Genomic DNA, 14566 nt, shown 5'->3' with positions numbered 1-14566 from the left:
TATCATCGTTCAGTTTACCCGTTTTTGCCTAGTTTTTGAGTGGGTTTCACGTTGCACAACCATTAGTTTACTGTGTAGTGTTTGGTCGACTGTTGATTGTCTGCTCTTTATGTTTCTTTTAGCCAATGTGTTCTCTGTTTTGAGTTTTGAGTTTTTGGTGGTTTTTTTTTATGTCTTGGTATTTTCTAATTTGATTTTGTCGTGTTTCTTTTGGCTAAATAGTTGTCTGTTTTGATTTTGAAGTGTTTTACAATCTAATTAAAAACCGATCTCTCATCGCTCCTGTTTCTGATATCTCCCACGCGACATATCAGAAACAGGAGCGATGAGAGATCGGTTTTTAATTAGATTGAAGTGTTTTATAGCCTATGTGTTTTTCTGCGATTCTTGCTTTGAAAGGATACCTTTGTGTTTTCTTTTTAAAACGTCTAATTTTGTCATAATTCACCTTTTGAATTAACCTTGGGGCTGCTTGTTATACTTTGTATTGTATTGGTAAATGTATGCAACAAGTAAATCGATTTTTGAATGAAATAACTACTCACTGACTGGTATATAGAAGCGAGCTGGTTATCATTCATCATGAAATCAGGGTAGCCCATTTTGTCCAAAGATGTCATTATCTGTCATAAAAATCAATGCACAAATGTCATGATAAAAATACCGAACTATATATAAAATTAATTGAATGAATAAACATTTTTGTTGGGATGTATTAAGCTAAATTTATAAAAATTTCAATACCAATAAACAAGAGACTTAACATTTATGTTGGTGAAAATTAATAATGAAATAAGATACTCTCACGAAAGTACAATTTAATTTATCAATGAAATATGACTGACTAGAATGTGAGGAAATTACCATTGTTCATCTTATTTGTGCATTTATTGACCGATTATTGTTTGCTTTACGTCCTGTTGCAAATATTTCCTACATGTTCAGGAAAAGAACAAATTGATAACAAACACAACATAAATAAGGCCGTTAGTTTTCTCGCTTGAATTGTTTTACATTGTAATTTCGGGGCCTTTTATAGCTGACTGTGTGATATGGGCTTTGCTCATTGTTGAAGGCCGTACGGTGACCTATAGTTGTTAATTTCTGTGTCATTTTGGTCTCTTGTGTACAGTTGTATCATTGGCAATCATACCACATCTTCTTTTTTATAATAACAGGTGATATAAGTGGTCGACCGGGAGGATCGGTTGAGAATTCGGAATGCCACAGGAAAATGAGATTTTTGGATATGGACAGAAATTTGTCATTACAACAGGCTACCTACAGACCCCCTAAGAAAAAAGTAAAAACACAAAAATACTGAACTCCGAGGAAAATTCAAAAAGGAAAATCAAAAATCAAAAGGCAAAATCAAAAGTCCAAACACATCAAACGAATGGATAACAACTGTCATATTCCTGACTTGGTACAGGCATTTTCTAATGTAGAAAATGGTGGATTGAACCTGGTTTTATAGCTAGCTAAACCTCTCACTTGTATGACAGTCGCATCAAATTCCATTACATTGTCAACGATGCATGAACAAAACAAACATACTCAAAGAGTAAAAATGTCAAAAATAGGGGTACAACAGTCAATATTGTGTTATCATCTTAATATCACTACATAAACAACAAATGTAAAAAAGTAGCACAAAAAGGCATACATCAAATTTAACATTCTCATTTTGCTTTTCTTATACGGCTGAATATATCTACGTAAAGTCTACCCATAAATGAAAGAAGGTTTTAATTACTGGTGTAAAATAATAGTTGTAGCAAATGGTCTTAATGTTTAGAAACAGGGCATACACTCGATTATAGATATCAAATTTAATGTCCCCATTCTGGTCTGCCATGGTTGCGAATTTAAACATCTCGTACAGAAAAAACCCGTAACCCCACTTATACTAGGGTTTTAATGACATTTGGATGACCATATGTCTTTACCCCAGTCACTCTTTGCGTCTCTGTTCTTGATTCAAAACCCTACATTTGATAGACATTCGGTTGCAATATTATAACAAAAGGTTCAAGAAATGCAGTTCAGAATAACATGGATATTAACCTTGCATCTTATAACTGATCTTTGAAATTGAATTAAAAAAAATAAGAATGGAGAGCAACCATAAATTACGGGCTAAGATGCATAAATCATATGATATACTAGTATTGTTGTTTTCTAGAATAATCTGCACATATAGTTATATGGTTGTATACAATTGATATCTTTGAACTACCTTCAGACATATGCATGCTTAACCAAGGTATCTAATAGTACCACATGTACATGGCATTTCCGAGGTGAACAAAATATTATAGAATACCTTCTCTTTTGCCAAGTCTTTAGTAGCACGATCCATAAACACATTCTGTACAATACCGTCTGACAGTGCTTTTTTAACATAGTCCAATATTTCGTGAACCTATTGGAACATAAAAAAGAGGTATAGTTGAACCAATGATACATAAATTTAAAAAAAAATATGTCAATAAATTTCAAGATCTGTATCGCATAATAATGGATATGCATATAAATGGGACAATTATATATCTGCTGAGGGTGCAGGCGGAATGTTTGCTGGTTGCATATATATTTTCATCTGTTGCTATGTATGTATATATATTTTCTCACTTGTTGTACACAAGTATATCTTGAACTTTGGGTTGCACACTAGTAATTTGAATCCTCTCTTTAAAGCAGCAAGATTATTCAATTTCAGTTCTTACCAGACAACGATATTCATTTTCCAAATCAAAGTCAAAAATGTACAAGAACCAAAACACTTGAAGATCTATATGTTACCTTTTGTTTGTTTCTATCCGCAAAATGATCCTTAACGTAAAGTGAACTAAGAGCATCTCCCATATTTCTATCCATGTTGTAAAAACAATAATACCACGTGCCAAGGAATTGTGGGATACCATATCTATCTACATAAAATTCCCGGTTAGCATGGACATACTCCCAAGACAACTGTTGCGCATAGCGATATGCCATCCTCCATGTAAAGTAGTTGTTCAGCATCCTTTGATGTAAAGAAAGTAACCATTAGTGTCCGTTGAAAGCTCTTTTGTAAGTTTACATAAAACTTTAAGATTATAAAAGGGAAACAAAAAGATCATGTGAAAAAGATATACGGCTGTTTTCTGCTCTTTGGTCGGGTTGTTGTTTCTTTGACATATTCCCCATTTCCATTCTCAGTTTTATAACACGATCAACATCTAGCTGTCCGAGGTTGTCCTTGTAACAGACCACGTATTCACTATATTTAAAGATGTATATTCGAATTTCAGGCTGTGTTGAATATCCTCTGAATTTTGGTGGCCTTTTGTTGTGTTCTGTGTGTTGTTTCTTTGACACATTCAGAAAATTTGCGATTAATTTGCACACATTACTTTGACGAAAAACAGTACTTAATCGGTTTCACCTATTTCTATATTCTAGTTACTGGTTACATTAAATAGTGTACATTTTTCAATATGGTTTATGAAGAAAAGACTTATTACTCACAAACAAACTTCTTCATATTCGTTTAAGAATTAATCTCAAAATCTACAAAATCTCGATTGAAATATCTAAAGATAACTATATTGCTAGTAGAAAAGCACGAGTTTATATTGAATTACAAAAAAAGTTAAGTATGTACCGATTTTTATCAGGGCCTAAGTTTTTCACCATTTCAACCATCTGTCTTAACCAATCATCCTCCATGATGATAACTTTTGTGTTAGCATTCACACCAGCTTCTCTAAACATGTTGGTTAACAGGGAAGTGAAGTCAATCTACAAATGATTGGGTTTTGCTTTCAGAAAAACAAGAATGTTACTAAGTTGCTTGGGTAGGGAAAAAAGATGTAGATAGAAGTTTAACATGTACATATATTTTCTAGTGATGTGATTATGATGATGACACAAGAGAACTGCATTAATTTTCCTCTTAGCATTGAAAATCAAAATGCATGATGCCAAAAACGACACTGAGAACAAACTCAATTACCCTGTTGCACAATTGAAACCGTATATTAGGACAAGTAATTCTACAAATGTGTCCATATAAAATGTTAACTGTCATAAATTACTCATGCCTACTTATAAAAAATTGCTACCTATACTAATCTTAACTTACGACGTTTCCCGTCTGTGTTGTAAAATCTCGTAAAGAAATTCTTTTTTCATCAGCATGAGGATCATATGTGGGATAGGTGTAAGCAGTCAACTAAAATAAATAACAAAACGACAATGAATAGTTATATGAAGATGACGTATGAGTGCCAATAAGACAACTCTCCATCGAAGTAACAACTTGTAAAAGAAAACCATTAATAGGTCATAGTACGGCCTTCAACACGGAGTCTTTATTTGGACCAAACAGCAAGCTGCACATGTTTGTTATCTATACCAGATATATCTCTACGCCCTTTATCTTTAATTCACAGTTTGGCGTGATCGTAAGTTTTGCAAAAAAATAAAACATAAACCCGTACAACCGATGCTGAGGCGTCTTAATCTTACAGTGAAATAAAACTTGCTCTTGATTGAAGGCCTCACTGTGACTGAGATGTAGAACAGCAATAAAAGCGCTGTTCCTTTGCATTTTGTGTTTTTGCTGTGTTTATACTGATTTTGAGTCATGGATCATGGATACCCCATATCCTTTTTTTTTTTTATTATAGAGATTAAAAAGTGTATGCATACTATGAACCCGCACTTTGGTTTATGGGGAAGAAGGATATAACAATCACTCAAAAAACGAAACACATTTCATAATACATCCGTTAGTACAGGGCAAATTAGCATATTAATTAAAGCAGCATGAACATACTGCGATGTTTGCAACAACATTATTTCTTTTATGTACTTACATTTGCAAGTTTGAGTTCCATACCATATGCATCGTTAACAAATGTTTCAATCTTCTGAGTGGAATTTTCTATTGTCATATTAGAATCTCTTACTAACAATGTTCCAACCGTTCTCATGAACTTCTTCAAATCTTGAGTATACTAAAAAGGCATAACAAAATAAAAGAAATGTACTATTGGCATAAAAATTAAATTTCCGTGAAAACAAATAATTTCTTTATTGAATATAGAAATAAGGAAATATGGTTGCCAATGACACAACTATCCACAAGAGATCTCGTATGGCTTCCAACAGTTAGACGAATGTCTAAGTAGTCTATCTATTGTATCACAGCAGCAGTGTATATAAAGTGCGAATCCTGTTTGTTCATTTTCACTGTCGTATGCGAGTATGTCTATTGTAGAATAAGGATGACCGGCAAAACTGCGTTTGTTTACTTTTTGAACATACGAAATAATTTATTTGAATGTATGTCTTAACACAATTTAATTATAATACAACTTACTAATGTATAATAACAAGATTAAAGTACAGTAAAGTTTAATTAAAGCAGCTTAATCCATAATATTGTAAACTGGATGCGATTCATTTAAACTATAGATGGGATGAATTATCACTGTGAGTGCAATCATTTCTGATGTGGAATTTTTGGAGGTGCGATGAATTTTTATTATTGTTTCATATGATAATTCGACACGCAACAACTGAAAATAGTCTTAAAATGACTTTAATATTGATGATATTTACAATGCAAGCTTGTCGTAGATTTTCAATTCCACTATTAACTCACTATGCCCAAACTTTACGCATTTGATTCCTAGCCAAAAATTGATATGGCTTCTTAATGTAGAAAATCTTGATAGCTTGATATCTGTCTGTGAGTTAGTTGATGAAGACAAAATATAACTTGAAAGATATGCTTTCTGCCCTATGCACAAGGTTGGCATGGTGGGGTACAGGACACATCGTATAAGTTCTATTACCTTTCTGTTTGTGATATTTTTGATTAAACTGGTAATATTTTATCTTTTTCGTAATATGTGCACTTTGGCATGTCAATTAGCATTGTCCCTTGATGCCTCTTGCAGTTGTGTCACTTTAAATAGTTTTGACTCCTCTGCACCAGGTTAATGTCCCGATACACATTTTAATATTCACCCACCATGCCATATAGCACCGTCCATTGGTGCCTCCTGCAGTTCAGCTAGATATATTTAGCCTACTCACAGTTTTCTTTTTTGTTACTTTCTAGAGGTGTGCCTGAGACGAAGGTTTTATATATACTCCTGAATTTATTATAATACACGAAAACTGTTGTTTCTTATTTGTTAACTATGTACTATACTGTATTGTTTATTATATTTGTAAAAGAATAATGTTATAATGATATTATAGTATGCTCCTTGTGAGCCAATTTTATGGAAATAAAGCATCTATCTATCTATCTATCTGTCATATCAAAATATTTATAAAGCCAAACAAGTACAACGTTGAAGAGCATTGAGGTTTTAAAATTCCAAAAAGTTGTGCCAAATAGGGCTAAGTTAATCTGTACCTGGGATAAGAAAATCCTTACTTTTTTCGAAAAATTTAAAGTTTTGTAAACAGGAAATTTAAAAAAAAATGACCACATTATTGATATTCATGTCAACACCTGTCAACACCGAAGTGTTGACTACTGGACTGGTGATACCCTCGGGGATGAAACGTCCACCAGCAGTGGCATCGACCCAGTGGTGTAAATAGTTATCAAAGGTATTAGGATTATAATTTAGTACGCCAGACGAGTTAAGCCTTTTTCAACTGATTTTTATAGTTCGTTCTTATTTTGTACTGTTACACCACTGTCCCAGGTTATGGAGATGGTTGGGATCCCGCTAACAATATTATACCCGCCACATTCTGTATATATGTGCCTTTTCTAAGTCAGGAGCCTGTAATTCAGTGGTTGTCGTTTGTTGATGTGTTACATAGAATGAAATTCAAAACAGTGTGGCTGTGGCCATTGATTGACACATTAAATTCAACAATTGACTGGGACAATTTAGGTGAACGTTTGTATGTTACGACCATTGCTCACTGTGTACTTTTTAAAGACACTTAAACTATGGGGTCACCAAAGGTTCTCAACACCTTAATAAAGTAATTCGAAAAAATTAATCAGAAATAACACGATGTTTTGATTTATATCAATTATATAAATCAAAACATAAAGGTTATTTCTGATTAATTTTTCGAATTATTTTATAATAAAAGGCGTTAAGAAACCTTGGTGACCCCACAGTTTAAATGTCTATCGTAGGTACGTCGTGAACAGTGGTCGTTACAGACAAACGTTCATGTAAATTGTCCCAGTCAATGGATGAATTTAATGTGTCAATCAATGGCCACAGCCACACTGTTTTGAATTTCATTCTATTTGTTTTTCGTTTATTTTTTGTACATAGTTTAGGCCATTAGTTTTCTCGTTTGAATTGTTTTACATTTGTCATTTCGGGGCCTTTTATAGCTAAATATGCGGTATGGGATTTGCTCATTGTTGAAGGCCGTATGGTGACCTATAGTTGTTAATTTTTGTGTCATATGGTCTCTTGTGGAGAGTTGTCTCATTAACAACCATACCACATCTTCTTTGTTTTTTATATTTGTTGAAACTATTAGGACGGTCTATCTACCAATATTGCTTTGCAAAGCACCGATTAACGTCCGGAATCAATTGTACGGCTGTTATACTCCGTGGTTTAGAACCATTTAAACATGTAACAATAAACTGTATATAAAAAATATATCCTTGTATTCTTACAATTACGATTTTGCTTTTTTGTAACAACGATTCATTAGAAATTCAAACATATATATCAAGGTGACTCGATTGTTGCTCGAACTTTCTTTACTGTATAAGAAGTATATAGAATGCCAGGCATAATAAAAATCAATTATCCAGCCACGCAAGCCTCAAATATATAAAGCAATTGTTTAATCATGAAATGAAGATCGTTTTGCGACTTCTCTTTGTTATCTATGATGCATCCATTTGAGCTATTTTCACAATGCTTTTAGTTAAACGGTTTGGTTGGCTGCCTTGCTTTCTAAGTATAAATGATTGCTCAATCTTAATTACAGTCTATAAACAAACAATACTACAAACAAAGCAAGCAAGCCAACTACACCATTAAACTACAAGCATTAGGCAAATAGCTCTAATGACGTTTTATAAGTATATATGTGCTGTATATTAATCATTTAGACCGACATCGAAAACTTCTTTTTCGGTGACGTGGATTTACATAGCTGACAAAGATATTTGTATGTAGTGATGTATTTAATTCTACATGTATATCTTGGTCTGAACAAATTATCAGACAAAATAGGATTGACAGTATTAGCAATAAATGCAATATTTACGGAATTTATTGATATACCTCACACTTTCACTAAGTATGCATATATAATCAATCCTTCTGACTTCATAAATTTTGTTAGAGAGTCGCCTAGATTACGACTTTATATGTTGACAATCAATTGATAGTATTCTGTGAAAATGCATCGCATATACAACAGTAATGAATCGCTCTACAGTGAAAATGAAAGTCTAGTATCATTATTCAACAGTTAACATGAATCGCATCACAAATACGACATTGTTGTATTCGATTCAGTATCAACAAGCTGAACAAAAAAAAACTGTTTTAAGTTATACTACACTATCAGTCATGTTAAAAAGTGCATGTTTCTACAAATAATTACATTAGATGTATGTTTCATTACTATACGTTATTCTGATTGGCTAACGATACATCATGTGTTATTCCTTAAGCAGTTGTATCACTCATTAAAACTTCTCATTCATGATGACACGAGGTCCCACAATAAAGTGCACAGGTAAATGAAATAAAAACTTGATAAAAGGCGTGTTTTCATGATCCTATAGGTAAAAATGTAATTATAAGTATTGAATGCTTTTTTTTGTAACTTTATAGGGTTGTAAAAGCGTTGACCGTGCGCACATTTTAAGTATGAAGCGCTTCCGCGCTTCATACAAAATGTACTTCAGTCAACGCTTTTACACCCCAATAAATTTACAAAAAAGAGCATTCAATTCTTAAATGAAACTTTACTGCTTCTTTTAAATCTCTTGCACGCTCTGTTCGTGAACTATTCTTAATATTTATCTATTTGTGTATCAATTTTACAACTGGATTGCCGTAGGCACGATTAAAACCCGTCCGCATCAAATACATTTATCATGAATTTATAAAAACTATACATATTGTATATTATTTTTTATTTTATTGAAAAATCATCAATTTGTCGTCTGTTTATTTAGCATTCTAATGCATCAACTTTTGTAACGTTCATTTCGATTGGATAACGTCACTTCCTTACATGGCACCAATTGACAATTGATGCTATGGGACGTACGCGCAAGCGCAGACAGCATATGACAAATTTTAAATACATGTTTCAACGTTGTTTTATGTCAGTTTTATTAGAATGGAGAGAACAATATTGTATTTTAAGCTCCGACGGCATCAATTTTGGATTTGATGGTCGCAAATACCCGTTTACTGTCTCCGCTAACGCGTCGCCAGTAAACTTAATTTGCGAATATCAAATCCCCAATTAGTGCCGTCGGAGCTTAAAATACAATACAGTTATCTCCTAATTCTACATAAGAAATTCATCACTGATACAGTGAAAACGGCATTTCAGGATTCGCATATTACATACACTGAACAGGTGAATACGACTCTAATCTTAACTGACCTACCGAAAGTTAAGACAAAGCCCCAAATAACATCGTTTTTGTCTGTAAAAGTCACTACATTAATTGCTTGATAAACGAATTAGGTATAATAGACAATTCACTTGGAAACTCAACATATACCCTCACGACACTTACCAAAGAGGAAATCCTGGATAATCATAGGTCTGTTCTTTGTTCCTTTGGTATTTCAACCAAAGATGAAGAACTGGATCTTCCATCACTGTATTGGATACCTAAACTACATAAGTGTCCTTACAAACAACGGTATATTGCTGGGTCTTCCAAGTGCTCCACGAAACCTCTTTCTAAATTATTAACATCTATTTTATCAGCAATCAAAGACGGGCTTCAAAGTTATTGTGAAACTGCCTATTCTAGAGGTGGCGTGAATCAGATGTGGATACTTAAAAATTCCAAAGATCTTTTAGAGTACATACAATCTAACTCTCTTTCATCTTGTTATTAAAACATTTGACTTTTCAACTCTGTACACAAGTATTCCACATTCCAAACTAAAAGACAAATTGAAAGAGTTGGTATTACTTTGCTTCATAAAATAGAATGGCCAACGTAGATACAAGTATCTTGTCTTAGGGAGGGATAAATCATACTTTGTAAAGAATCACTCTGATTCAAACAAAAAATTCTCTGAAACCGATATAATCAAGGTGCTTGATTTCTTGATTGACAACATATTTGTAACGTTCGGAGGACGTGTTTTTCAACAGACTGTCGGCATCCCAATGGGAACAAACTGTGCCCCTCTACTTGCCGACTTGTTTCTTTATTATTATGAGGCTGACTTCATGCAGGAACTTCTTAGGAAGAAAGATAAGAAGTTAGCAATATCATTTAACTCTACTTTCCGCTATATATATGATGTTCTTTCACTAAACAATTCAAAATTTGGTGACTATGTGGAACGCATCTATCCCATCGAACTAGAGATAAAGGATACTACAGATACAGTTAAGTCGGCTTCATATCTTGACTTACATCTAGAAATTGACAATGAGGGTCGATTGAAAACAAAACTTTACGACAAAAGAGACGATTTCAGCTTTCCAATTGTGAACTTTCCATTTCTAAGTAGCAACATTCCAGCAGTACCTGCATACGGGGTATATATCTCCCAATTGATACGATATTCCCGTGCTTGCATTTCCTATCATGATTTTCTTGATAGAGGGTTATTGCTCACAAGGAAGCTATTAAACCAAGAGTTCCAAATGGTGAAGTTGAAATCATCCCTTCGTAAATTTTACGGACGCCATCACGAGTTGGTTGACCGTTATGGAATAACCGTTTCACAAATGATATCGGATATGTTCCTTACGTCGTAACTACAATCCCCTTCCCTTTCATGAATGTGACCTACCGAATAAGACTATTTACCGGATTTGTAATCACATAAGCAACACGACGGGTGCCACATGTGGAGCAGGATCTGCTTACCCTTCCGGAGCACCTGAGATCACCCCTAGTTTTTGGTGGGGTTCGTGTTGTTTATTCTTTAGTTTTCTATGTTGTGTCATGTGTACTATTGTTTTTCTGTTTGCCTTTTTTCATTTTTAGCCATGGCGTTGTCAGTTTGTTTTAGATTTATGAGTTTGACTGCCCCTTTGGTATCTTTCTTCCCTCTTTTAATTCCAATCAATCAATCTTGAGCAATCCAACCGAATTAGGGATTAGGAATAAACGGGACAAAATGTGAAACAATTTAAAAAAAGTATAATAATTAAAAAAAAAGATTTATGAAACACTGCAACAATACTCCTTACTTAAGGACATCTATACAAATAATGTGAAGGATTTAACATGTTTGTGAGCGCCTTGTTCTACACTAACTTGGGACAGTGATGTAACTGCACAGTAGGAAAAGTTTTTACTTATCCAAACGTCACGAAGAAACTGACTTTTACAGTTTGTTCTTTTGTTGTTAGGCATGTTACTACCGACTTTATGGAATGGGTTATTACCTTTGTTAAAAGCCTTGCGGTGACCTTTAATTGATTATATCCACTTATTAATAAGACTCCATTTCCTTGACTTATTTCGGTCTAATAACTGTAAGTTGTTTAAGAAATTTTGGTAAGGGATCAAAAATGGTTCAGATGGTTAGGGAGATGGATTTATAAAAGTTTTTCCAAACTTGTTTCCGAATCCCATATTTGAACTTTATGTAACATTGTAATGTTTATCTTGTAATTTTTCATCAATAAGTCTGTTTAAACTAAAAATGGCACATCTTCTTTAAAGATTCAACTACTTTATTCGAGTTGTTTAAAGCTAGATGAATAAACATGAGGACTAATATATCTAGATTTTCTACCCCAGGATCACTATAGACGTATTTGGTAAATCCTTTCGGAATGGTGGGTACTCGGTGCTCTTTCACTTTGTACTCTATTAGGCTTTTAACTTTCACTTAAGTTCAAATAAAAAGGAAAACATTTTAATTCAAGTGAGAAACTTTTTTCCATTTGTCGACTCGATTCGAAAATTATAATAAAAGTTGTTATAAAATCTTTGATTTAAGACCTCAAAAAGTTTAAATAAAGGATGTAGACGGCAGAATTAGAATTACTACATGTTGATGTTTCGTATTCGGAACTTTCTCATCAAAACGACAAAATGACCATATAAAGTAAAGGTTTTTATAACTTAATTAAAATAGTCATACCTTCTCATCTTCTGTGTGAAGGTAATACCACCAATACATGGTCATACCAGAATAATCTATCTGTAGGAGAAAAAATGCGACATTTAAACATATGCATATATACACTATTCAAAATTCAGTTAAAAACGATTTGCGACTCTACAATAGTCTTTAAAATCCGTATACAAGGGACGGAAGTTAAAAGGCTGCATATTTAGAACAGAACAAATGAAACCAACACGTTATAAATAAACCTAAACATTTTATAAAGTATTTAGAAACGCTAGTAGATTTATGATCATAAAAGGGGACCTTAAAGAAGATCCAACTTAATCAAAGGTAAACTACGGAGTTGGGACCTTAGTTTCTAACCTGATCTTTACTTTTGAAAATGTTTGCTTCAAATAAACTTAGATCTTACCATATTTTTTTTTCTTCTAAGAAGGACATTTTGAACTTCAACATTATAATTTCTGCTATAACTATGCTTTTGTCGTTTAAATAATTATTTGTGTTAAGCATATTTCTTCACGAGTCTGTTGTTCAGTTGTTGTGGGTCATAGGTGTTTATCGTTTCTCGTTTTTACATATATTAGACCGTTGGTTTGCCTGTTTGAATTGTTTTACACTGAGTCTTTTTGGGACCATTGAAAGCTTTCTGTTCTGTTAGCCATGTTTCCGTATTAAAGGCCATACTTTGACCTATAATTGCTAACTTTTTATACATTGAGACTTGAATGGAGAGTAGTCTTATTGGGAGTCATACTTCATATTCTTATTCATATTGATTTAAAATACAGTATGAAAAGTATGCATGGAATGAAGAGTGTGTCGTTAGATAGTAGCGCTAGTAAATCTTGGAGTGATCAATCATACTATTAAATAAGGGTATACGACACAACCCGCTAGTGATTATCTTTTGAAATAAATAAAAAGTATGGTAGATATGCCTGACATTTAAATCAAATAGATATCTAAATTTTCTACCCCGATTTTCACTAAAAGTAGCACAAGAATTAAGGTATGGTTTGTATAATATTTTAGAATTGATCGGGTTAATGACAAAAACCGTATCGTGTACACTTTTTCTGCTACAATTCGGATTCAAACCTCATATACTTGGCTATCCTACGTCCTACAGCTAGATCAGACCGATAACTTAAAAGAAACCTTTATCAGATACTCCAAAAATGTCAGTAACTTCATTTTGTGATTTTTTTTTTTAATTTTTTTTTTAGAAAACTAAACATTTATCATAATACCTATATTCCTTTTAAAGAATTCTTTTTTATGTGTTAAGCGTTTCCCGCAGAAATATTAAGCTGGGCCCCACGGTTATCTAGTACAACAAAAGTCTTTCTTGTGATACATGTATTCTTCTTGTACTTGGTGGGCTTTCTAATATTAAAAGTAAAGAACATCGATACTACAAAACTCACGCTGTAGCAATTATAAAGCAAACGCATTATTAAACTATAATTCAAAATCCTGATACACATTAACATGAATACATACCTCGATGACCCTTTTCTTCCAGTCATTCCAGTCAGTAGCCACTCTAAACGTAAATAAGGCATTAGTCCAGTAGTCCATATGGACCTTTTCTAAAGCATTCTGCATGTTCCATGTCGAACTGTTCCATGTTCCTAAAACATACCAACCTCCTGTATTTGGTAGAATTTTGTTCAGGAAAGGATATCCCTTGGCCCTTTCCTTCAAATAAGAGTTCGTACAAGAAGCAAACATGTCTTTAAGTTTCCTTTCAGCAGAATGGTCGTTGCCATTGACAACAGGAGACTCCAAAATATTTTTCAACTTTTCTTCATTTTCGTAATACAATTTTGAATATACTGTTTTAGAATACGTTTCCGAATCCAGACGGTTATTGTTAGTAAAACCACCACAAGCGTATTTGTAAAAGTTTTTACATGGGTCAACAGATTTATTCATGTTTCCAACGACATAAGAAGCGCTTTTCAAACACGCCGCTGTTACGCAGACATTTTCCTCTACAACAACAGTAGGTTTCCCTGTAGTGAAGAGTATCACAAATACAACACAGACAAGCGAAACAACAAAAATTACAATAATTGAAATAAGTTCTGTGAACTTCAATCCAGAAATATGTTTTACAAGTCCAGGAACAATAGGTATTTTATCAGTCTTTGCCGAGTCAAACTGTTTATACTCCTCCGTCATTTTGGAGAGAAACGAAAAAAAAAACAAGTTCTAAATGCTCAGCTGGATGCCAAATGAATACCAAAATACAA

General features: G+C 33.4%; 1 protein-coding gene across 1 annotated transcript in view; it reads right to left on the bottom strand.

The window, feature by feature from the left end:
* LOC139480960 (endothelin-converting enzyme 1-like) overlaps positions 1-14566 on the bottom strand; it is a 20326-nt gene extending 5760 nt beyond the window's left edge. Inside the window, exons 1-8 of the mRNA XM_071263952.1 lie at positions 13812-14566; positions 12318-12377; positions 4866-5006; positions 4130-4219; positions 3650-3786; positions 2806-3028; positions 2327-2425; positions 546-623 (exon numbers count right to left, since the gene is read on the bottom strand). Of these exons, the coding sequence (XP_071120053.1) occupies positions 546-623; positions 2327-2425; positions 2806-3028; positions 3650-3786; positions 4130-4219; positions 4866-5006; positions 12318-12377; positions 13812-14495 (1512 nt within the window). The 5' untranslated portion in view covers positions 14496-14566. The remainder of the gene's footprint in view (positions 1-545; positions 624-2326; positions 2426-2805; positions 3029-3649; positions 3787-4129; positions 4220-4865; positions 5007-12317; positions 12378-13811) is intronic.

This window comes from Mytilus edulis, chromosome 7, assembly GCF_963676685.1.
Source record: "Mytilus edulis chromosome 7, xbMytEdul2.2, whole genome shotgun sequence".
NCBI classification, from domain to species: Eukaryota; Metazoa; Mollusca; class Bivalvia; order Mytilida; family Mytilidae; genus Mytilus; species Mytilus edulis.
The sequence above is the reverse complement of the archived record's forward strand: the minus strand, read 5'-3'. Positions and strand labels throughout refer to the sequence as shown.